Source organism: Brienomyrus brachyistius, chromosome 24 (genome assembly GCF_023856365.1).
Source record: "Brienomyrus brachyistius isolate T26 chromosome 24, BBRACH_0.4, whole genome shotgun sequence".
Lineage (NCBI taxonomy): Eukaryota > Metazoa > Chordata > Actinopteri > Osteoglossiformes > Mormyridae > Brienomyrus > Brienomyrus brachyistius.
Window position 1 is genome coordinate 8,759,808 of NC_064556.1, and position 24,608 is coordinate 8,784,415.

The following is a 24,608-nucleotide window of genomic DNA, read 5'->3' on the forward strand; positions in this document are numbered from 1 at the left end:
AGATTCCACTGATTTATTAATATTACAATTCCCTTTTCATTAATTATATCTGCTTAAAATCCATTAATAAAAATAAACAATGTGACCAGTGAATGTTTGTTTTGCATTTGCTTTTCAATGCAGTTTCTATTCATCCATATAAAATAAAAATCAACGTATTGATTTTTTGATCGCACTGTATAATATACAACATCTGAGTTATTGTAGGGGACTGAAAATGTTTCTCAAAAATATATCAACATATCTTATAGTTCTCGAAACACTACCGGCGATCTAGAAAGCGTCTTTGTACTGCTGCTCTGGATGAGTCTCAAGAGGTGTGTATTCCAAGGGACAGTACAAGGGGAGCTCTGCCTGCTGGTGATGCTTGCCACCCTTGTCCGGGCAAGTATTACAAAATAAAATGTGTCAAGAAATTACATTAAGCATATAATTTATTAGTATTCAGTGCGGCTGGACTTGCGTGTCTAGTTTGGAATGTTTGTAAAATACGCCTGCAATCCGTTTAACATCTTCTAGCGGTACTCGTGGCAGATGCACCAGAGGCTGGGTGAACTCCTCGAGAAAGTACTGTTCTCTGCTTTACCTTTTTATATTTTTTTTTACTTGATTGGCGTTTAGCTTTCCTATATTCCCATGTTCCGGAGCGGCGCTAGGATAAACCGGAAATAAAGATAAACCTGTCTCGAATGAGAACGGAAATTGCCTGACGTCATGCGAAAGGGGCCTATGGACAGGCAGCACACTACCTCATTAAACGCGTCGTCATGGAAACGCGTCTTCCTCCATACGGCAGCGTTACGTAATCGACGTCACCGCGAGGCCGTGCGCGCTGCGAGCGCAAGCCGAGCGGTTCGTCACGGTTCTGCTTAGCGCGCTGATATGGTGAAGTGCTCCTGGATGAAATGTGGGTCTGATTTACGACACCCGGAGCGAGTTCGTGGAGTCCGCTTTATTCCACTCCCAAAGTCTCCCCAAGAACTTCTGCTGCCCTGCAGCCGAGGAGGAGCGCAGCGTCGCGATAGGAACTCCAGTGTGCTTGTTTGTTCGAAGGTAAGATGGCAGCGGCCGAAATGGCAGGCCGCTGCCACAGATGTGCGGCGTTTTGCCGCGGGCTCTGAGGCCGCTTTATGCCCCGGATTTTAACTGCAGTTTTTAGGGTGATGAAGCTGTCCTGGGTCGGTCTGTAAAGGCGCGGGACGAACCGCCATCCTTTCCCCTAAACAGCCGGGCAAGCGCCACATTTTCCGGCCTATGATACCTGCTGTGCTCCGGTTTCAGTAGATGTTTTAATTTGACATATTTTCTTCAACGTTTGACAAACGGAGTGGCCACACCCGTTACCGGCGGACCGGTAAATTAGCCCAGTGGGAGAGCGGCAACACTGGAGGGGGGCAGCTCCGTAATCGCAACCCAGAGTATTACGTCGATAATGCATTCATTTTTACCTTAGATTAGAATAAGGCAAATATTGCATGTGATGAGACGTAGAATACCTTTATAAACACATTGTAAAAACATCAAATGAAATCGTGTGGCACTTCTTATGTAGCTGGGTGGCACATTCTGCATAGCAAAGGCAGAGGTAATTATAAGATTGATACAGTGAGAGGTAACAATAATTGTAATATATAATGAGTGAATTAAAATTAATGTAGCTGCAGTAGATGGGATCATTTGGAACTGTCAGTGCTGTTTTTGAGGCTCAGTGAACCCTAGCGGCAGTGAGGAGCACTGTGGGGGGCTGTGGTGGGGGGTGGGTTATGGAGGCTATGATTCTGAGGAAGAAGCTGTTTTCCATCTGTTTGTTCATGCTTTATTTGCCTTGTACTGCTCGCCAGGTGCTAAGGGAACAAGCAGACAGTATCCAGGATAAATTGTTTCCTTAATTATGTTGCTAGTCTTTGTTTCCAGTCAGCTGGCATAGTCCAGGTTTAGGATTTCGGACCCTACGTCCCGCTGAGTCGCTTTCACCACTCACTGGAGGTCCCTCCAGATCTTGGCTGGAGTTGCAAAGGCAGTTTGGTTTGTTTTAACTTGCTTAACAAAAACACCATCTGATGTTTTCTCACTAAATGGGAGGTATTTAGGGACCATGATAGCTCTTCCTTTATGTGGAATCCCAGGAGCTTCATGCATTTAAGAGTAGGAAGTTTATAATCTATTTTTTTTTTAGGAACAAGGTCATTTAAATCGTACTAAGTAGTATCTATTTATATTTTCTCAGTCTAATTCTATATGAAGAAAGTTATTGAAATCCAGTACCATTTTCAAAATTCAACACAGTATATAATGTAACTCAATAAAAATGTATTTGTTGCAGTTTTGTTAGCAATAAAAGCTTTACAGCCTTTTGTAAACTCATGTCACTATACAAACCTATGCATTACATTGCCGGTCAGGGCATAGTAACAAGTACAGCAGTAGCCCTTGTAATTGTGTTCAGAGATATTAGCGAGCAGTAAACTGTTAAAGTTAAGTATTATTTTATATAATTATTACAATGCACAATAGAGCAGATCTGAATTACATTTACATGCCTCACTTTTACAGAGCTCTAAAAAGTTGTCTGAAATTCTGAATGATCAGCACTACCTCGCAAGCAACTCAAAGATGAATATAATTGCGTACTATTGTCTTAATGCGGAAATGTTTAACCAACTACAAAAAATGTTTTAAACTAGAAAAAAAACTTCCAACTGCAATCTGCTCATACAGATTAATATTTTATCAATTTAAAAGTAAGATTCTATACACTTGCATGCTGGTACTTTGAATGTTTAGTCATATTCATGTTGTTCTGCTCCTATGTCGGTATTGTGAGGTAGCACAACTTGCATACATGTTTGCATATGTCCTGTGGTTAACCATCTTCATTTGACGTAAAGCCATAATATTCCTAGATGCCGCTCCAGCTACGCCTTGGTCATCTGAATGGTGAATGGCGGTTGTCTGTGCAGCTTCTGCTCTGCTTTGTCTGGGAGATTTAATTTCAGTGATTTGTTCTCACACCTGCACACCTCTGCTTTTTCCCCTCTCTCGCAGAAGTTAAGTTTCTCACTGAAGCTCAGTCTCGGAAGCGGAATAAAATGGCCGCTGTCACCATCAAAGAGGAGCCCCTGGAAATCGACGTGAAACAAAGACCAAGGGTCCACGTTGACGGAGAGACTCAAACGTGTTGTGGAATTAAGGAGGAGGGTACTGGGTCTATGGAGAGCAGCGCACAGCAGTCCGAAGAGGAGACGAGTCTGGTAGGCATCTGATCCTGCAGGCCTGGAGAGTCTTTGGTTATGGTAAAGGCGGAAGTGTAACGTACAAATGCTTGGTTAATATACTTAGGAAGGTTCTTTCCAGATTTGTACTAGGGTTGACTGATATCTACCTATTTGGCTTATGGCAATGTCTTCAAATATTGTGATGGATGATGCCATGGGCGTTTGTCGTCTTGTTCGAGGAGCTATAGATATTTGGATATTTTATTTGTTTTTTACACATATGAGCCCTCTCACAGCCCATCCTCCCCTACTCACTCAGTCATTATTTACTATTCCTCCGTATCGCCTGCTTTGAGTCTCAAATCATGTACTTCAATATTTAAATTTGAATGTCTAAAGTGAATGTGTTTTTTTCTGAATAAAATGTGATTGGGAACAACTTCATTCTTTAATTTTGATTTAAGCGAACATTTTGTTTGTCTTTCATGGATATTATTAATCAGAAAAAAGAACTATTTGAAATCTCAGAAGTTTAGCCAAATAGTTAGCCTGAAGTAGAGCCACTTAAATGTCCTGCAAGAAATTAGGATTATAACACCCAGGATTTCAAAAAAATATCTGCAGGAGTTTTCTCTAGTCCTTACAGTATTAGTAATTAATTAATGAATGTTTTTCCTAAACATGAACTATTGTCAGTTATATCTGCAGGGTGAGAAATTGCAAAAAAGCAATAATAAAACAATTAGGAATAATTTAAGACGGATACAGCAGAAAGCAGTGGAGTTGGCTCTTTTGGTAAATTTTAATCATCAGTTAGAATCAATCAAAGTTAAAATAGAATTAAAGGCTGTCCCCTAATTTAATGAGGCAGTTGATTTGATTTTTAGATTTAAAAATCATTTTTATGTGTGCACTTAACAGAGACACTGGAAATGTCACTGTGAACAAGAGTGGGGGGGATTGTGATGCTGGCTTACCATCACGATATCTGCCAGCTGCTGGCGATGGGTGATGGCATCATCCTTTGGCCCAACCCTAATTTGTACTTTACTTGAGGATTTTACATCGTTGCAACTTTTATTTTCACTTTGCTACATTTCTGAAACAATGACTTTCTACTCCAATATATTCTACACAGCTATCATTACCCAATTTCACAAAATATTTCCGATTGCATGGAGTGCGCCTGGGGCTGCATGATTCTGGGTAAAATATGAATTGTGATTTTATTTTACTCTTAATCGAGATCACAGTGTTCTCTCACTGATTCTTCAGCAAAATATTTCTTTATTATTATTATTCTGCATGTCGTCTTTTGAAGATGGAACAAACAATAGAGACGCACAGTATATTTGTTTATCGTACCAAAATTGTCGTACGATATTTAAACGTAAGGATTCAAAGTCAGCAGCCCTAGAACTACTGCTGAGAAAATGGTGGTGATCGCCCTAGATCACCAGCCAGTTTCCATAGGGTAGGAGGAAGCTGTTAGTCACCACTTACTAGATGTACGGGAGTACCAGTCTGCAAAATGTTTATAATTCATTATTAAATCTGGCCCGTAGATTGACCTTTCATTTTCCACAAAATTATAAATGTCAATCCTTTAACCTGTGCCAGTAAGCTTGCCAAACTTCATCCCATCCCGCCAGTTAGTCCCTAAGAGGTTGGCACGTTGTTCCACTTTCACATGGATCGTTTTTCTGTGACAGAAACCGGGATTGATTTTACATTCAGAGTTAGCTGCCAGTATTCATTTGAGTGAAATATTGCATTTCAGTTGGTGATTCATAAGGATAGATAATCACCTGCTCCAGGGTTCTCTTATCCCTACTGATGAAGTCACCTGTTCATTTGCTTGTATATCATGTGAAGGGCAGTGTAATGAAATTCTTGTTTGAAAATGGCAGAACTCTGCGTCTGAGAGTGAAGATGAAGCAGCTGAAGACGATCTTGGGGAAATGGCCGTGGTCACCATCAAAGAGGAGACGCTGGAGTCTGAATCGGAAGATTCTGAATCGGAAGTCGATCAGCAGCTCGGGTGTGATTCGGACGACAGTTTACAGTCAAGCGTGATGACGGAGGCAGTGGAGACCAGCGAGCCAGAGAGACATAGCAGCGTCGTTAAAATGACCCTCGGTGCCCAGCAGATTTACCAAGGAAACCGCTTGAAAAAGATAGAGTTCAAGGGCCCGCAGTCTAATAAGATACTGAGCGGCGAGAATGTTCACAGGCGGAATGAACTAACAGAGAGACTGTACATTTGCTCTGATTGTGGGAAAGATTTCTTTGGGGAGAAGGAACTAAAATCTCACCAAAAAAGTCACAGACTTGCGAATACAAAGACCAACACTGACCCATTTGCCTTAAAAGCAGCTAGTAACTATCAAGTAACAAGTCAAGAAGTAAAGCTGCCATTCAGGTGTTCTCATTGTGACAAGGGCTTTGCTAGGAAGGGCCAGCTGAACCGGCACGAGTTCATTCACTCTGGACAGAAACCATTTAGCTGTTCCGATTGCGGCAAGTGTTTTGGCAACAAATGGCAACTCTCTGCACACCAGAAAATTCATTCAGGTGAGAAGCCCTACAGTTGTACCTTTTGCGAAAAGTGTTTTATAAGGAAGGGTGAGCTCACGGTACATCTGAAACGACACACAGGAGACAAACCGTTCAACTGTTCATTCTGCGGAAAGGGCTTTACCACGAAGGGTGAAGTTAACATCCACCAGCGCCGTCACGTAGGGGAGAAGACCATAGGCTTGTCCCACCCGTCGAGTCTTGCAGCAAAGGCCCAACTTTCTTAGCAGTTTCCCAACAGCCTTTTTGTTTACAGGAAGAAGAAAAACACTTCACAGCAGTGTTTCACTGAACGGTCAGCCCATCTGTGACTGACGTGTTAAAATCTGGACAAGTACCCTTTGGTCACAAGGTGATCAGTGTCTTTTTTTAGATCTTCAGCCTGTTCAGCACCTGGTGGAATAATCACACTGCGCATCATGCAGCTGTCAGGATCGATGCATTTGTGTGATGTCATGAGATGCTCATATGACCTTCACTGCTGGGACTGCTGCTCCCAGATCGCAGCGTGGAGCTGATCGTGAGCCTGTCCACCATTACTGCTGCCCTCTGTCCTCCTCCATTGTAGTGCATGTCTTGTGTATAATATAGTGTGGTACCTGCATACAAAATGTAAGGGAATAAAGCCTTTGAATCAGCTTGGAATTTTTGTTGTTACAAGTGTTAAGTAGGAAATTGTGTACGGAGCTTGTAGTGATAAATGTCTGGGAAGCTGAGCAGTTAAAGTGGTAGCATGGAGGATAATTACATCTGTTGATTAAAATAACTTTCACTTTTAATACACTAAAATCAATGAGCTAATGTGAGTACTAGTTGACAGTGGTTTACCATTGAGTTTATGGTTATGCAGGGTCATTGAGTAAGGTTCTTAGGGTAAGAGCTTCATATCAGACTCGTTGAAGGATCTGTGCACATTTAAACACGACTTGATGGGACAGGACAGTGGCTGGCTGGGTGTTTCCCTCTGTGTTCTGTTTGTACTTTAACATAAAATGATACCACAGATAGGTATTGCCTCTAAATTTTAATAGTTTTTGATTATGGAGATGTGAGGTTAAAGGCAAACTACGTATGAATGCATGCAGGTAGCAGGGAGTCACATTGCATGACTTCAGATATGTATAAAATTTAGGTTGTCTGGTCTATACCAATAGTAAACATCTTGTTATAAAATATTTTACTGAGAAAGTCTAATAAATGATGGTTTTAATATACATTTTCTTTTTGTTGCCATGATTTCTGGCTCAACTATCCCCCTCAAGTTTACCCATTACCAGAGTGTATTTTCCCAAATGTTTAGGTAATTATCAGTATTGTATGTAAAACACTATTAGGTTTGTAGACCAAAGTTCAAGAATGCATGCACAATAACTTAACTTTTGTTCAAAATATCAAGCTACAGAATTTCTTGTGAAAGGACAGTGATTTGATGACGAATTTGCAGAATTGTGGTGCATCTCGGCTGAAATGTTGCTGTTCTAACAGTGCGCCGAACGGGGGGGAGATCATCTAATTTGAAAACATTTTCAAAATTTCTGAAAGAAGTATAATGAAATGGGTGAGGAATAAGGATGAGGATTTCATACGTTCTTTTTTGATTTATTTATATAAATGTAGATCTCTTGCTTTAAGATTAAAGGAGCACAGCAGCTTGTCTGTGACAGCATTACACAGAATGAGAGCGCATTTCCAGGGCTCTAAGACAACATTAAGGATGTTTGACCAGAAAACACTTCCTGTGGATGGGCCACTGTCTCACAGGTCGGGCCAGCGCACTTCCCAAAGCCCTAAGGATCATGACAGACACCGATAAGCCATGCAGACCAACACAGAAAATCAAATTCTGCATATTCACATTCATATAAAATAGATGGGAGATTTTAAACTCAAAATGGACAGAATCCCTTATTTTCCCCTCATTGTGGTTTTACTTGGAGGGCAAATCAGCTGCATTTCTTCAGCTTAAATATCAGGGAGCTGTGGAGGACAATGAGTTGCACAGAGGGACCTTATAAGAAGTGCCGGGATGCAGACAAAACGCTGAAGCTGAGCGTGAGGTACTTTGTGGACTTGGAGGAGACGGGACCTCTGTGGCTGGCAGGATTCCACACTGGCTGCCATCAGGGGGGCAGCGGCGAGGCAAGAGGAGCAGGGTGCTAGACAGCTGGGTCAGCGCTTTGGCGTCTGCAGCATAGCGAGCTGAGGAGAACAGCCCCGATAGACCCACATCCCACTGAACTACATAGTGCATGTAGAGTCAGGGCAGAATAGGAAGGGTTGTGGTTCATTAAACTCTCACTAATTGGCTGCTGAGAAGGGGGGAGGAGCTTGTAGACACAATCGGGGCTGAATATGACAAGAAAGGCCTCATCTCCTGTTTACTACAAACCTAAAAAAAAAATCCGTTATATAACTTTACATTTACAGGTAAAGATCATTATTACAAAATAAATTTGTACAAGCACTGAAATGACGTGAGCCGGCCGTGTTGCATTTGGTAGAGCTTGTCCTGATTGTCTGAGCAGAATTCTCCAGGATAGCGAGTACTTTCTCCATTCCACAGAACGCATCTTCACTCCCAAAGGCCCAGGACTGGGCCGACCTGAGCTAAAGCAGACCGAAGGCCCTTGTCCCATGGAAGGGGTCACAGGGCAGTTGACGACTGCTTTTTCATACCGCGGCGCTGAGCCAGTGTGGAGCAGCCCACAGGCTCCAGCACGGGGGGGACGTTCCTGTTGAGTGCAGAGTATGTGGCAGCCATGGCGCCCTGTTAGGAGAGATGAGCGTCGGTCACCATAGAGACGGCAGCAGACAGCTGGCTCTGGGAGGCGGGATGCTGCAGCTACCTTGACCAGATGTGGAGCATCCTGCCTGTTGAGCTGGAACTTGGGCAGCTGGTCCCTGTAGACGATCCAGGGGTGTCTGAGAACCTGCGCCGCAGTCAGCCTCTGGTGGGGGTCCACGTGCAGCATCTTGGACACCAGGTCCTGAAGGCAGAGGGAGACCATGAGGCATGTGCACATGCTCGACCGACATGTGCAACTTCAGGAGACTGATGTTCTGAGTGGTTAATGGCAGTTTGAAGCAGGACAGCTGTGTGTACATGTGATTATATGGGGGGTGTGAGTGATTATATGGGAAGCAGTGTGTGGGGAGGGGGGGGCCGTGCATAGGTTTGTATTCACCCAACAATGTGGTAAAACCTGGTACTTTAGCTTTTTTCTGGTCCCCACAAATATAAACCTAATTAAAAATTTTTTTTACTAAAAATACTAGAAGTCGTGTGTGTGTGTGTGTTTGCATCACCTTGGCCTCCGCTGACACAGAATTCCAGTAGCCTCCTGTCAGAGAGAACTTGCCACTGCTGACGCGGGCCAGGATCTCCTCGGGGGTGTCATCGGGACCGTTGGCAAAGGGGGTGAATCTTTAAAAACATTAGCAGAAGCAGTGATGGCAGGAAGTACATCAGAAACTTGGACTGGATTTATCACAAGAGACCCCAGTCAGCACCCTCAGATCACCCCATCCTGGTCAGTGTGAGGTACCTACACCCTCAGACCCCCCCATCCTGGTCAGTGTGAGGTACCTACACCCTCTGGCCCCCCGCCCTAATCAGTGTGAAGTACCTACACCCTCAGGCCCCCCCATCCTGGTCAGTGTGTAGTACCTACACTCTCAGGCCTCCTGCTTCAGTCAGTGTGAGGTACCTACACCCTCAGGCCCCCCCATCCTGGTCAGTGTGAGGTACCTACACCCTCAGGCCCCCCCATCCTGGTCAGTGTGAGGTACCTACACCCTCAGACCCCCCCCATCCTGGTCAGTGTGAGGTACCTACACCCTCAGACCCCCCCATCCTGGTCAGTGTGAGGTACCTACACCCTCAGACCCCCCCCATCCTGGTCAGTGTGAGGTACCTACACCCTCAGACCCCCCCATCCTGGTCAGTGTGAGGTACCTACACCCTCTGGCCCCCCGCCCTAATCAGTGTGAAGTACCTACACCCTCAGGCCCCCCCATCCTGGTCAGTGTGTAGTACCTACACTCTCAGGCCTCCTGCTTCAGTCAGTGTGAGGTACCTACACCCTCAGGCCCCCCCATCCTGGTGTGTGAGGTACCTACACCCTCAGGCCCCCCCATCCTGGTCAGTGTGAGGTACCTACACCCTCAGGCCCCCCCATCCTGGTCAGTGTGAGGTACCTACACCCTCAGACCCCCCCATCCTGGTCAGTGTGAGGTACCTACACCCTCAGACCCCCCCCATCCTGGTCAGTGTGAGGTACCTACACCCTCAGACCCCCCCCATCCTGGTCAGTGTGAAGTACCTACACCCTCAGGCCCCCCCATCCTGGTCAGTGTGAGGTACCTACACCCTCAGGCCCCCCGCCCTAATCAGTGTGAGGTACCTACACCCTCAGACCCCCCCCATCCTGGTCAGTGTGAAGTACCTACACCCTCAGGCCCCCCCATCCTGGTCAGTGTGAGGTACCTACACCCTCAGGCCCCCCCGCCCTAATCAGTGTGAGGTACCTACACCCTCAGGCCCCCCCGCCCTAATCAGTGAGGTACCTACACCCTCAGGCCCCCCCATCCTGGTCAGTGTGAGGTACCTACACCCTCAGGCCCCCCACCCTAATCAGTGTGAGGTACCTACACCCTCAGGCCCCCCGCCCTAATCAGTGTGAGGTACCTACACCCTCAGGCCCCCCGCCCTAATCAGTGTAAGGTACCTACACCCTCAGGCCCCCTGCCCTAATCAGTGTGAGGTACCTACACCCTCAGGTCCCCCCATCCTGGTCAGTGTGAGGTACCTACACCCTCAGGCCCCCCACCCTAATCAGTGTGAGGTACCTACACCCTCAGGCCCCCCACCCTAATCAGTGCGAGGTACCTATACCCTCAGGCTCCCCGCCCTAATCAGTGCGAGGTACCTACACCCTCAGGCCCCCCGCCCTAATCAGTGTGAGGTACCTACACCCCCAGGCCCCCCGTCCTAATCAGTGTGAGGTACCTATACCCTCAGGCTCCCCTACCCAGTCAGCATGGTGTAGAGCAGCACGCCCAGGCTCCAGATGTCGCAGGCAGCATCGTAACCCTGCTTCTTCAGCACCTGTAAAGGGCAACACAGATACCAGGTTAAGCAACAGAGCACTGTTCACCAAACATGACTGAGGGGGGGGGGGGCGGGGCTACTAGGACCTCGGGGGCCACGAAGTTGGCAGTGTAGCAGGGGGTCATCAGGAGTCCGTTCTCAGCACGCAGCTGCTTAGCGAAGCCGAAGTCACAGATGCGGATGGACTCGGGATTCCCAGACTCGTCCACATAGAGGATGTTGCTAGGCTTCAGGTCTCTGTGGACCACCTGGACACATGGGGGAGGGGTTTCACAGAGGGGTCCTCCAATGATGCATTCGATTATCCCTTGGAACTCGGAAATTCCGAGGTGAGAGACATCCATCCATTTTCCAAACCGCTTATCCTACTGGGTCGCGGGGGGTCCGGAGCCTATCCCAGAAGCAATAGGCACGAGGCAGGGAACAACCCAGGATGGGGGGCCAGCCCATCGCAGGGCACACTCACACACCATTCACTCTCACATGCACACCTATGGGCAATTTAGCAAGTCCAATTAGCCTCAGCATGTTTTTGGACTGTGGGGGGAAACCGGAGTACCCAGAGGAAACCCCACGATGACATGGGGAGAACATGCAAACTCCACACACATGTGACCCAGGCGGAGACTCGAACCCGGGTCCCAGAGGTGTGAGGCAACAGTGCTAACCACTGCACCACAATGCCGCCCCGTCCGACAAATCTCCCTTTCGAGTTACCACATCTCAGAACAATCATGGCTGCCTCCATAAACACGCTGCTCTGTGTTGTTGCTTTATATTTTAGTACATTCATAGCGATAATCTTTTTTCGAGAGGCAAACAAACTACAAAAAATACACTAAAAAGTCTGGTAAAAATCTGATATTGCATGCTAGGATACTGTTTATGGTCATGATATGGTAATCTGGAAATCGAACACGTATTAATACTTATAAATGTAACTGCACATTTAAAATAAACATTTAAAAATATTTATAACATATAATTACTGCTGACTGTAAGCCACCGTGTTGAAATGACGTCACAGGGGAAACTCGGACAACAAAATTCTGTCTGACGACAACGAGGTGTGTTTCCGTGAAGTTTTCATCCGAGGTAATTCAACGCCAGGCAGGGCATCCCGGAAAATGCAGTTCTCTCACCCCCTGTGCATGAAGATACTCCACGGTTTTGGTGATGGTGTGGAGTACAGCACTGGCCTCCTGCTCAGAGAAGAACTTCTGCCGGAGAATCTTGTCCAGCAGCTCTCCTCCTTTCATCAGCTCCGTCACCAAGTACACGGAGCGGCCGTCATCATACACCTAGAGGAAGACGGCCGTTCTTCAAGCAGCCGAGACCGGCGCCTGTGTGCGGCACCTACGGTCAGTGCTGCGGAGGCAGGCACCCAAGCCGGGCCTGCGGGCACTCACATCCTTCAGGGTGATGACGTTGGGGTGCTGTCCGTATCTCAGCAGGATCTCCACCTCCTCTGTGGGGTCCCTCTTAGCTTTGTTGATGATCTGAGAAGGTGCCGTCAGAGAAGCAGTGTCAGGGCACACGGTGTCCATGTTCAGGGCTGAGGGCTGCGGGGGGGGGGGGGCTCGGCTTTTCCTGAGCTCTGCTCACCTTCACCGCATACTCCATTTTGGCGGTCTTGTGGATGCAGCGGTTGCAGATGGAGTAGGATCCCACCCCGATGTCCTCCTTCACGTCGTACACGTCGGTGAACTGCACTGTGTTTCTGTGCAGTCGCTGTAGAGGCGGCACATGTGAAAAAATGTCTGTGCATGATTCTGCTCATATGACTGTGTGTGTGTGTGTGTGATGCTCTGGGCGCGTGATTCTGTGCGTGTGACGCTCTGGGTGTCTCTGCATGACTCTGGGCATGTGCACGCTTCACAGGTTGGTGTACCTGTACAATGGAGGACATGCCCGTGCCGGACAGCTGCTCTCGCTCGTCCTCGGGACCGGTGGCCACAAAGCTGAAGCCCCGGAAGAGCTGGTGGGCGTTGGCGCTGGCGGGAACACCTGGGGAGTCTGTAACACCCACTGTCGGTTAGATCTTGACCCCCGACCAAGCAGTCATCAGCACAGGCGGGAGCCCGCCCCCCCCCCCCACGAGCAGGATGTAGAATGAGCGGGGTCTCCACACAGTGGCATCCAAAAGCATCACGGCCCTCCGCATGGTTAGAGGTGTGTGGCCCCCGGTCGAGGCGCTTTACCTTTGGGGGTCTTTGTGGTGAATTCTGAGTCAAAGTAGAAGGTGTCCTCAGGGCGACCACTGGCTGGTTTAAAGGGTGGCTGGATCTCTCTCCTGAAGAGTTTCTAAACCGATACGAAAAAGAAATAGAGAGAGAGAGAGACAGACAGACAGATGGGCATACAGACACACACAGAGAGACAGACAGATGGGGACACACACACACACACACATTGTGTTAGACAGCGGTCCAACCCTCCATTTACAATACTGCTGAGAATGTATGAGCAAAACACTACAGAGTACACTTACATTCCAATCTACGCTGTAGAAGAAGCGGTGTCTCTTAATCTCCTCGACGCCATCTGGGCCAGCACCTGTGTTTTTTTTTTTTTTTTTAAATAATAACAAATAATAAGGCCTTCTCAGTTACAAAAGCTATGTGAGACAGCCCAGGCGGCCCCTCCTCTGGTTGTGAGGCAGCCAGAGCTCGTGCCGCACCCAGACGCCCTCCCTGCCTCGGAGTGTGATGCAGCCCGTGCCGCTTCTGGTAGTTGTAATGAAAGGTAGGCGGGGGCGTGTCGAAACATTATTTCTATTGGCCGAAAATGCCGTTAATAACCGTTAATAACAGACATCTATAATTAATTACCTGTTCTATATTTGTTCGGAGAGCACAAGATGCTTGTTTACACTTACTGCCAGGCTTCCAGAAAGCACAAAGGAAATGACGCGTGTTCTTCCACCCAGCTCGCTACGCTATTTCTGTCAACACGCCCCCCACTCCAGCCTGCAGGTACCTATACTTGGAGGCAGATGGCAGCCCGCTTACCGAGTCTGTTGGAAGGGTTGCGTTTGAACAGGTTTCGCAGGAGACTCTGTGCCTCTGGGCTCAGGAAAGGCGGCATCCCCAGCTTGGCTCTGAGGCGAGACGCTAGATGAGGTGTCTGTTCATGTTTAATCAATCTACCGTGTTTCTCAGCGAATCCTCAACTCCGATTCATACGACGCAGGTTAAACGCACAGCTGGCACCGGCCCAGGATTAATACAGTAGCAATGCAAGCTTAAGAGTCACATGCCATTCCTGCGTCCAGCAAAAAAAAAAAAACACCCACTTGAGGATCATGGTCATGGTCTCCTTGCGGTCCCTCCCCTGGAATGGCAGGGTCCCAGTCAGCATCTCAAACTGGAAGAGAAAGAGCAATCAGCAACAACATCAGCGTGGGAGTGGATTCCTGAAGTGAATGAGTGCTGGGTGAACCTATAAGCTCCGCCCCTCTTACCATGAGCACGCCGTAGGACCACCAATCAGCGCTGTGGGTGTGGCCTCTGCGGTTCACCACTTCGGGGGCCATGTACTCCACTGTCCCACAGAAGGAGTACGCCTTGTTCTCTTGGTCGATGGACTCTTTGCTCAGCCCAAAGTCTGCAACACAATTTTTTGCATCTCTTTTATAGTCTATTCTACGATATTTCAGCGGAAGGAAAAAGTGCTGGAGACGCACCTGTCAGTTTGATGTGGCCGTCTTCATCCAGGAGAATGCTGAAGAGGCAGAGAGACAGAGAGGCCGTTAAAGTCCCTGCAAGCTTTTGTAGGATGCAGCATTACTGATCCGACAGCAGAGGTGGCACATTCCAGCAGACTCTCACTTCTCAGGCTTCAGGTCCCTGTAGATGATTCCCAGGCTGTGGAGGTGGTCCAGAGCCAGAGCCAGTTCAGCCAGGTAGAACTTCACATCCTCCTCAGTGAACATGACCTGGGAGCAGGAGAAGCGGGAGGAGAAACAGGAAGGAGGAGACGCCCGCTGAATTGTCACCCTCTCTTGCACATATTGCGCTGAATCGATACCACCCCCTCAGTACCTACTTCTTTGGACAGGCGGGTGAATAGATCTCCACCTCGCAGGAAGTCAAGGATCAGGTAGAGTTTCCCCTCTGTCTGAAATGCTGAGGGGGGCACAGAGGCGTTAGAACCCTCACAGTAATGGCCATCGTTTGGGACATCCGTGGAGGTCCCGGCCCACAGCCTCACCATAGTGCAGCTTGACTATGAAGGGGTGGTTCACCTCCACCAGGATGTCCCGCTCCATCTTGGTCCGGACGCGGTCTCGCACTGAAGGAGACACACAAGGTTAACAATCACCACGGATTTAAGTAATGGGCGTAAACATTAGTCCAGACGCCGGTTTTTCGGTACCATACGGCCTTTACTTACATTTATTAAGCATAAGGATACATGATTACTAACTTCCGGGCATCACAAAACACATCTCATCAATTTTTTAGGTGTACTGTTAATCTGCTTATCAAATTGTGGACACAAGTAAACATTCCTATAGTTTTCAAAAGCCAACAGCGTCTTATCTACAGCATTGTAATCACATCACATTTGACTCTGCTAACAGGTTCTGTTTGGCTACAGTTTATTTTGGGTGAATTTCATCTTATATATCTTTTATAGCTAGGGCAATATTAATCGCAAACATTGCGAATAATCGCAACTCAGACCACTGAAGCCGGGACAGGATGACCCCCTGCCAAGGTCATTCAGCCGGTCACATGGCAGGGACACTGACCTTTAACCCAGGAGGACAAAACCCAGCAGAGCCGGTGACAGACAACAGCCTGATGCTACCTTCTACATGGTTACATTCAATACGAAATATTTCGATATAGCGCCTTTCACAACAGTCACCTCACGGCAGTTGAGAAGGGTGTGGTGACATCCATCATTATTACATTATCTATTTATACAGATGGAAAATAAGCAAGCCTGCTCATCCACTACATACAACACGCTAGCATATTTTGTTGTACACATACACTATAATATAGACAAACGTATTGGGACATATGGCTTTTATACTCAAAGGAATTTTTGCCTATTCATGCTGAAGAGCATTTGTGAGGGACTGATGTTGGACATGAAGGCCTGGCTCACAGTCTCTGTTCTAGTTCATCCCAAAGGTATTTCATGGGGCTGAGGTCAGGGCTCTGTGCAGGCCGGTCAAGTTCTTCCACACCAGACTCACCCAACCATGTCTTTATGGACCTTGCTTTGTACACTTGAGCACAGTCATGCAGGAACAGAAAAGGGCCTTCCCCAAACTGTTCCCACACAGTTGGAAGCATAGAATTGTGCGATATGTGTTGGTGTGCATTAAGCAGGATCCATACTGTGGTCAGGTAAGTCTGGTGTCGAAGAACTTAGATGAATGGGTAAAAAAGTGTGATGGCCAGGTGTCCCAATACTTTTGTACATACAGTGTATGATATTGAAATTTCATTCTAAGGTGTCACTCTGGTGATTTTCATGAAAAAAATAGGGAGACAAGTGAGTGGATGAGCAGGATGAGTGAACAATAATAAGCTGTGAGCCACGCTCATTACCTTTAAGAGTGGATGAACAGCCCTGAATAAACGATAAGCTGTGAGCCATGCTCATTACCTTTAAGAGTGGATGAACAGGCCTGAATAAACGATAAGCTGTGAGCAATGCTCATTACCTTTAAGAGTGGCCTTCTTAAGCACTTTCATGGCGTACAGCTGGCCAGCATCTGGGCCTCTGATCTTCTTCACCAGAAACACCTGCATATGGGAGACAGGTGAGCAGCCCCACAAAATACAACTGAGCATATTTATGTCACTCATACAATAAAATGCGTAAAATGGACAGACATTCGCTAAATAACACGCAGTTTAATCATCCCTGGGCTTTTTTATAAACCGCAAATTTTTTATTTGCTTTTCCACTGTACCAGGTACCATACTTTTGGTACTTCAAGAAAAGCAATGTGTGATAATACAGGAAGTAAGACGGTGCGAGTAAAACAAAGGATCTGCCACGCGCCTCCCCCTAGCCATGCCACGCGCCTCCCCCTAGCCATGCCACGCGCCTCCCCTTAGCCATGCCACGCGCCTCCCCCTAGCCATGCCACGCGCCTCCCCCTAGCCATGCCACGCGCCTCCCCCTAGCCATGCCACGCGCCTCCCCTTAACCATGCCACTCGCCTCCCCCTAGCCATGCCACGCGCCTCCCCCTAGCCATGCCACGCGCCTCCCCCTAACCATGCCACGCGCCTCCCCCTAGCCATGCCACGCGCCTTATGTCTCATGCCTGACTAATGGTGTGACAGATTGTACAGATTTCCCCTATGGTTCGGCACACATGCGAAGTTTAACCATAGAAGTGTGAAATACAGTTTCACCAACGCAGTCACTTCTTAAAGCAAAAGTTCCCTAAATTTTGCTGCTACAGAAGTCCATAGAGGACATGCATACAGGGCCTGATACTCATGTTTCACAATGGAAAAATTCCACCCTTATGTGTAGCACATGGGGTAAATTTTAGATAATGCTGCAAAATTTTCAATTAAATTTAAAATAGGGTTAGCCATGGCGTTTTTAGTGGAATCCGATTCCCGCTTTCTCCTGACAAACGCTGTTTACGTCTCTAATTATAACTCTTCGTTTTCCCGAGATAGCAAGTGTTATTTTGCGATCTCAAGAAAATAACTCAAGATCTTGAGAATACAACTCTGTCTATGGTGAGATCACGAGAAAAATAAGTTGTGATCTTGAGATAACAAGGCAGAAAGTGATAATGATGGATTGAGGTCTTCTATGGACTTCCATGCAATGCCAGGGTAGCCTACTTTGGTCAAGTCTGCATACACATTTACAAGCACAAAAACGTTTTATTACCTTGTAAATAGTCTGTAAGGTCTGACAACTACCCTAACACATTCTATGTAGCTAATTGTAGGTTTATAATGGAATAATATAGATTTGCCGTAAGATTTCTTGCATAAGCCTGGCATTCATGCCTGATGCATGAGATTTTGCATCCCTTAATTCAGAGATACATTGAAAAGATAGGCAAAGCAGTTATGTGTTCATGTGAATGTGGTATATTAAACGTTCCTTGCTTTAAGATCTGTAAATAATAAATGGAAATCAAAATTATGGTCACCCACCCCCCTTCCTACTTGCTGTTCCAAAAAACGATCCAATCTGTGACTCGATAACCACGATACTGGAGCTGTCACGATTATGCGATTAAACTCCATTACGTGATAACTAAGAAGCATCGATTAAAATTATCCTTCTTGATTACTTGCCAATATAGTGGACGGAAGACTAAGCATAGAAGATGAGGGTACAAATAATGGAGTGAGAGCATTTGTATGGGAGCACTTCACATTAAAAGCAGAGGTGGAAAGTTCAGGTCCAAAAAGTACAAATCCAGGCCAAGGTTTTATTTCAACCAACCAGCTGAACACTGTATGGCTGTGACTCTTTATACTCAGTTGGTTGGCTGAAACAAAATCTTGGTTTGGATTTGTACTTTCTGGACCTGAACTACCCCCCTCCGATTAAAAGTGAATGAAAGCGCCATCTGTCAGAATTGCAAAGCAGAACTTAAATATCACCACAGCACAACTGCAATGCAAATACATCTTAAAAGTAGACATTCAGGTTTGAAGGACTCGCCCAATAATGTGAGATTAGCTGCAGGTATGTGCCATTTAGTCTCTCGGAGTAGCCTGTGTGTGACATCACTTTGACTTCAATTATTTCACTTAATTTACTTTCTACATAATACCGAAATAGTTGTTGCTTAAGTGAAGGTTAGCTCGGTCGCTTAGCAGCATCATGTTACATTATACGGTATGTAAAACTACAATTATATTTGTGAATGTATTGTGTGTTAGGGCTGAACAATACTGGAAAAGGTTCATATTGTGATATTTTAAACTCAGGAGTTAATTTTCCAACTATATTGCCCAACAGAACTTATCGACCAATAGAGTCTGTCAAATAAGTAGGCGGAGCCAGCAGATACAAAGCAGTGCTGACAATTGGCTTCTGCTCAATATCGTCTATATGCAATACAAAATATTTCCATAAGGTGCAACACTTTTTTGACGCAAGATCTACAAACGAGTCCAACAGCAAGGATGAGAATGATTATGAATCGTCTTGGAAAGCGCATGCAGAGCTGATGTAAAAGCAGTGGCAGTAAGCTTTAGACTGTTTTTTTTTTTTTAAATACAGTAGATAATGTTGAAAAGGAACCATCATTGAAATTGCAATGCTTACTAAGTTTTATTTCCTCTGAGTACAAATATTTTAGCACAACTTGTTGATGGCTGAACGCAGCAGACTATCACGATCCTTGCGATGTGATAACTGCATGTGCATGACATGCCATATCAATCTTGACGTTGCATATCATGCCGGGCTATTGAGGGCAGGACATTGGCACAGTGGGTAATGCACCCTGTGTGCGCGCGCATATGTTTTAGATGGATTCTTCGGTTTCCTTCCAACGTGCAAAAATGTGCAATACAAGTGGAGTGCCTAAACAGATCGTACGTGTGACTGAGTGTGAACCTATTGCAACTGCGAGCATAATTCATTCCAGAAACGTGCTTGTAATACAAAGTATAACGAAGCGAATTTTTCCATTAGAAATAATGGAAAATGATTCGTTCCGCAACCCAAAAATATTCATATAAAAATGATTAATACAAAATATAAAAGTAAAAATACATAAAAGAAGTTAACCTGCACTTTATCTTTGAAAAGAATCGTGGATGTGTGAAGGAGACGAGAGAGAGGAGAAGAGGAGGTTTATTTCGTAGGACAATTCCGTATAACTAACTGAATCACTGCTATCTGTTGGCTCACAGGAATCTTTTTCTTTTTGTGCAACTAACAAGGAACCTATCCAGTGACAGCTGCTTTTGCCTCCTTTTCGATTTCGTGGAAATGTGGACATTGAATCTGTTTAACAACAATGCATCGCTTGTACTGCTACAACCCTTATTCGGATGGTGCTTTTCTACTAAATTTTGACTACATGAGTGAGGTACGCCAACTGAGACCGAGCATGGGAAACGATTACCCACAATTCCGCAGTAAGAGAGAGAGAAGAATCAATCAGTTGTGATTATGTAACGCTAGGCAGATGAAGCTTATACATGCTTATGCAAAAACACTTGCAAACCAAGTTACAATCCAAGGTTTTACTGTACATCAAATTATTTTATATTACATTATATATCAAACGATTACTTGATGAATCCTCAGATTAAATTGGTAAATTACTCGATTGATATAATCAATAGTGACAGCCCTACGTGATACAATGCAAGATATGTCTTATCGTCCGTTGCACTCCTACACCTGACCCTAACCCTGCAACACGCTTTATTAGTATTATGTTTTCTACTGCTTACTATCAAGCAGAAGGCTGGCAGGCTGAGCAAAATTTTACCAAAAAACTGATGTGGCCTCCTTGGAAGTGCAGATGGATGGAAGATCGCGGTCCTCTAAGCCTCGAGGTAATGAGGCCCATCAGCTCAGCAGAGCTCATTCAGGTGTGCGACGCCTTGACATTCCTCTCTGTTGCTACTGCCACTTATGCACTCACTGCCTCGGGTTCCCCGCACCCAGAGCTCCCCCCTGCAATAATCCAATCCTCGGACTTGTCAGTGAACTGTTTGATCTGCACTGAATGACGTGCTTGTTATGTTCTGCTTCCTTTTTAAGCACCTGCACTGCATTATGCAATTTCATGTTTACTTACTTATGTTATTTCTGGGTAGACTAATGTCCTAGGGAATTGTTTTTTGTAAACCTCCTGCATAACAAATATCTTGGGGCTTGGGGAGATAGGGTCTTGCTCTTCCCTCGTACGCCAATATGGAGATTTTGAACTCGATCAAAATGCACAAATGCTACTCCCTTTCATAAATTTACTAGGAAAGATAATTAAAGAATATGCAGTCAACCCTTTTGGCATTACCACTTCCCCATTGCGGTTTTGGTAGGAGATATTAAATGGGTAACTTCTGAGAGTTTTGCGAAAGCTGCAGACGACATGCGATGTGTTATCTGTAGATGACACAAAAAAAGTTTAGTAACTCGTAAATTAATAAAAGTATACGTACACTTCTAGTTTGGAGAATGCCAAGTGTGTTTATGGCAGCCTCTCATGCAGCATCTAGCTTTTCTCTTTTATTTTCTCTTTGCTCTATTCGCCAAGGTCACCAAAATATTTTACACGGTTCTTAGAGATCACAGGGTGCCAATGCCCCTAACCCCCGTGATGTGGGAGGGTCAACTGTATAAAGTCAGTGTACAGAAAGGGCAGCAGAAACCTTTTGTGACCCTAAAGGAAGAGGCAGACCAGAAAGTGTATTGATTTATGGATGGAAGGATGGATAGCTTTCGCTTGCCACAACATTTGGTATACAGTATTTAACAGGCAGCAGTCCTGCGTCTACCATACATAACCAAAGAAAACCGATACCAAAAAAAAAGAAAAATACGACTACCTTCACAACCCACTTCTGCTCAAACCTATAATGTCTTTCTCTGTTCGGCGTACATCTTCCTCCACAGACCACCTCTAACACACATGCACACACACACACGTACACGCCTCACCTTCCCAAAGGAGCCCTGGCCCAGAACCTTGAGAAGCTCAAACTGTTTTGGGTCGCCCCTCTCACAACCCTCCTTTACATGCTGCGTGATGTTAATCTCCTTCACCGAGCCTTCATCCTGGGGAAGAGGGAGACATCGTGAGCTTGCACAGACACCAGTAACGGCAATCGCTCCCAAGAAGAATCACTCCACGTACGAGACGACAGCTCCAGTGGTCTGGGCCCGGTACGGTCCAGGCTGCCCCATCGCCCATCCCTGCAGCTTGGCCATAAACACCCGCACACGCTGTGCAGTCTCGGTGTGGTTGCCATGACGCTCCTCACGCACTTCGCCGAGTGGGTGTGCAGGAGGTGACTAACGTCATAGAGCTCTATCCGCAGCTCATGTCAGACCATCCAGCTCTGTTTTTAACCCCCCAGGATCTGAATCCGTAGCATTTAGCCCTAGTCACCCACCCCCCCCAAACGCCTTAACGTCATCATTTAATGCCTCCACATCCAATCTTGTATGTTTATAGAATTTGGCCGAATAAAGAGAAACAGAAAAAAAACATCCAGCTTTTTTAAGCAAACTACACATAGATTTTCTTAATTTGCACCCACAGGATTCATCACCACAGGGTCCTTTAAAAGCAGAACAGCTCGATGCCTCTGCTCTCGTACATCCACACAAACACAGCACCACGGGGAGGAATGCCTCTCCGCTGACTTGCTCCTCTTCCTAATCTAAAGCTTAACACCTCCAACTCCAACATCTCGCCTTGGAAATGAGTTCTGACAGACACATGGTTTTTTGAATGGCACGGATGACGTGGACGACCTGAGACACAAACCTGTAGGAGTGACTGTACGCCCTCCGCTCAGAGACATGTAACCGTTCACAATATTTACAAACCTATAAACCCCAGAGCCCAAAGGGCACCAGATGTGGTGGGTGGCCGTGAGGCAGGAAGGCATGCGGCTTGGTCACCGGCTCCCTGCCGTGCCACGACAGGAGGCAGTTCCATCGCCCTCACAGGTCACACAAACACCCATCTTACTGCTGACATTGGCAAGTGGGGCGACACACAACGTCCAACACAACACAGAAGGAAGAAGGCAATGGGACAGAAGTATTCAGTGTGAAAAGACATAGAGAGAGACATTCAAGTTCCAAATGGAACAGGAAAGGACTTACACACATGGGGTCATCTTCCTCACTCATAGACTCCTCCAAAACCTGAGAAAAGGTACCTACATCAGGTGAGATAATAACAATAGGACCCACCCTCCCCTCAAGGGCCACAGTACACAGACCATTAACAAACACAATATATAACCACAGAAACAAGTGTGATCATCCAATATGTACAGTTCAAATATATGGATGTGTTATTTTGGAATTTTAAAATTTCACTTACATTTTTTTTTACTACAGTTTACCCAATTATGTTGGCAACAGATGTTCAGTCAATAACACGTCATGATTTAGCATGCCGAACACCTATCCCTTCACTTAAGCCGCAATTCGTTCGAATGCTTATAAGACAAAAGCGTAGGGAACGAGATTTTTACCTAAAGAAACCAACACAACTGTTTTTTTATTTGTTTGTTTTAGGATCTAATAACCCACTGCAAACCATTTTTAACTCCTAGGGCTGCACCCTAGGAGACAGGAAAGCACAAGTCCCACCTCGCGCGCCTTTTCTTATCACCCACAATCCGGAAGTGCCGCAAGAGGCAGCTCGTGCCAACACTGAAGTGGCCCGCGCGGCTCCGGTTCTGCTGGTCCGGACGTCGCAGGTTTCCGGTATTGCTGGGTTAGCCCGGGCCGGCCCGGGGCCGCGACATCGGTATAACCCCACATCACCCTCAGGTTTTGAAATGCCTAAAACGACCGACATAAATTGCCTCGGGTCGGAACGAGCCAACCGGGCCGCCACCGCCGCTGGGGACTTTCCGCGCTCATAGCCGTGATAGCACTCTGACGTCCGTGGTTATGTGAAGTAACTATTAAAGCTAGCCTGGTACCGTCCCGCAACCCGACAGTCATATGGGTATGTGAGCTCCGTGTGGAGCCCGGCGGGACTCAGCCCAAATCCGGCAGTCACTTCGTGTCTGTGAGCCCCATCCTAACCCGGCGGCGCCCTCGCTCGTGAACCATGACGAACTCGCCGTGTCACCGGGCTTCGGGTTACTTGCTGTGACTGACCGTGTGACTGCGGTTTGGGCCACTTGCCGTGTGACCGGCGGCGTCGCTCCAGCTGCAGTGATTAGCAGTCATGGGGCGAAGGCGACGCGAACGCGTGCGGTAAACTTTACTCTCCGCGGTCGGTGGGCCGTCCCGTCCGGGATCGGACCGCCGCAGCATCTCAGAAACCGTCCCAGTACGCCCGGACCCGCCGCCCCGGCGTTACCTCCGGGGGCCCCAGGGCCGCCTTTCGCCAGGGGTCCGCCAGCTGCGCCAGGGGCATCTCGGTCGCCGGTTATCCTGAAGTCTGCGGCGACTCTGTCACTGAAGTGCGTGTGTTTAGAGAGCCGCCCTCCGCCACCCGGAGAAAGACCTAAAACATGACAGCCCGCTCCTGATGGCTTTTCCCGTGTCCTTTCGCAGTTTTTTGCCTTCTTCTCTTGCCTTTTAAGTCCCTAACAGAATTACTCACTTCCGTTTTTTATCAACATGGCGCCGAGCCTCGCCTTACCTGGCCGTCCCGTCCAGGCTGAGAGCCGCGTCAGTTCGCGTCACGGCCGGGGAGGAGCGTGGGGACCTGCGGGCCAGAGCAGGTAGGAGCCGAGACAGAGGAATCCTGGTACCGTCATCCTACTCATAATTAACATTCTTATTTTATAATCATTTCACATAATGTGTAATTCAGTTAATTTTTTGTATTCGCATACGTAAAGTTGGCTGAACATAATAAAACACTTAAAATACAAAACTGGTCTCAATTTACATTAATACGTAAAGTTTATTTTTACTTAATGTTTGACCTTAATTCCAATCATCTGCTCATAAATCTATTTCAAAAATTGTTATTATTATTATAGTTTTCTGAATTTTATTGAAAATACATATAAGAGAGAGATCTGG

The 24,608-nt window shown here is 46.5% G+C and overlaps 2 protein-coding genes and 1 long non-coding RNA gene across 4 annotated transcripts; 2 read left to right on the forward strand and 1 right to left on the reverse strand.

Moving 5' to 3' along the window:
• Positions 1 to 786: 786 nt before the first annotated feature.
• Positions 787 to 7,006, forward strand: LOC125719841 (zinc finger protein 2-like). Its single transcript, XM_048994643.1, has 3 exons — positions 787 to 1,053; positions 3,046 to 3,251; positions 5,126 to 7,006. Exons 2-3 carry the CDS (start codon positions 3,090 to 3,092, stop codon positions 6,017 to 6,019), a joined length of 1,056 nt encoding a protein of 351 aa, XP_048850600.1. The 5' UTR covers positions 787 to 1,053; positions 3,046 to 3,089; the 3' UTR covers positions 6,020 to 7,006.
• A 373-nt stretch (positions 7,007 to 7,379) lies between these two features.
• On the reverse strand, positions 7,380 to 24,258 carry LOC125719832 (ribosomal protein S6 kinase alpha-3). Of its 2 annotated transcripts, none has more exons than XM_048994623.1 (22): positions 23,935 to 24,258; positions 22,716 to 22,757; positions 21,540 to 21,656; positions 16,589 to 16,670; positions 15,115 to 15,195; positions 14,950 to 15,029; positions 14,733 to 14,839; positions 14,588 to 14,625; positions 14,366 to 14,508; positions 14,198 to 14,268; positions 13,914 to 14,002; positions 13,394 to 13,458; positions 13,104 to 13,206; positions 12,794 to 12,918; positions 12,508 to 12,633; positions 12,312 to 12,401; positions 12,045 to 12,203; positions 10,989 to 11,150; positions 10,823 to 10,899; positions 9,099 to 9,216; positions 8,639 to 8,779; positions 7,380 to 8,559 (listed from the first exon to the last, which is right to left on the reverse strand). In XM_048994623.1, the coding sequence occupies exons 1-22, from the start codon at positions 23,989 to 23,991 to the stop codon at positions 8,437 to 8,439; spliced, it is 2,196 nt and encodes a 731-aa protein (XP_048850580.1). In that variant the 5' UTR covers positions 23,992 to 24,258; the 3' UTR covers positions 7,380 to 8,436. The 2 variants fall into 2 exon arrangements, with proteins under 2 accessions (XP_048850580.1, XP_048850581.1); XM_048994624.1 differs by having other exon boundaries at positions 24,220 to 24,256.
• Positions 9,599 to 10,050, forward strand: LOC125719859 (uncharacterized). The gene is made up of 3 exons (XR_007385232.1): positions 9,599 to 9,660; positions 9,703 to 9,743; positions 9,986 to 10,050. It is a non-coding gene; the product is annotated as an uncharacterized LOC125719859 (long non-coding RNA).
• Positions 24,259 to 24,608: the final 350 nt, after the last annotated feature.

Excerpts from the sequence above, each read along its gene's own strand:
- LOC125719841 (XM_048994643.1), top strand. The coding sequence starts at position 3,090 with ATGGCCGCTGTCACCATCAAAGAGGAGCCCCTGGAAATCGACGTGAAA. Across the intron at positions 3,252-5,125 it reads CCGAAGAGGAGACGAGTCTG|AACTCTGCGTCTGAGAGTGA; the intron begins GTAGGCATCTGA and ends TGAAAATGGCAG.
- LOC125719832 (XM_048994623.1), bottom strand. The coding sequence starts at position 23,991 with ATGCCCCTGGCGCAGCTGGCGGACCCCTGGCGAAAGGCGGCCCTGGGG. Across the intron at positions 12,919-13,103 it reads CACCACAAAGACCCCCAAAG|ACTCCCCAGGTGTTCCCGCC; the intron begins GTAAAGCGCCTC and ends TGGGTGTTACAG. Across the intron at positions 9,217-10,822 it reads CTCTACACCATGCTGACTGG|ATTCACCCCCTTTGCCAACG; the intron begins GTAGGGGAGCCT and ends ATGTTTTTAAAG.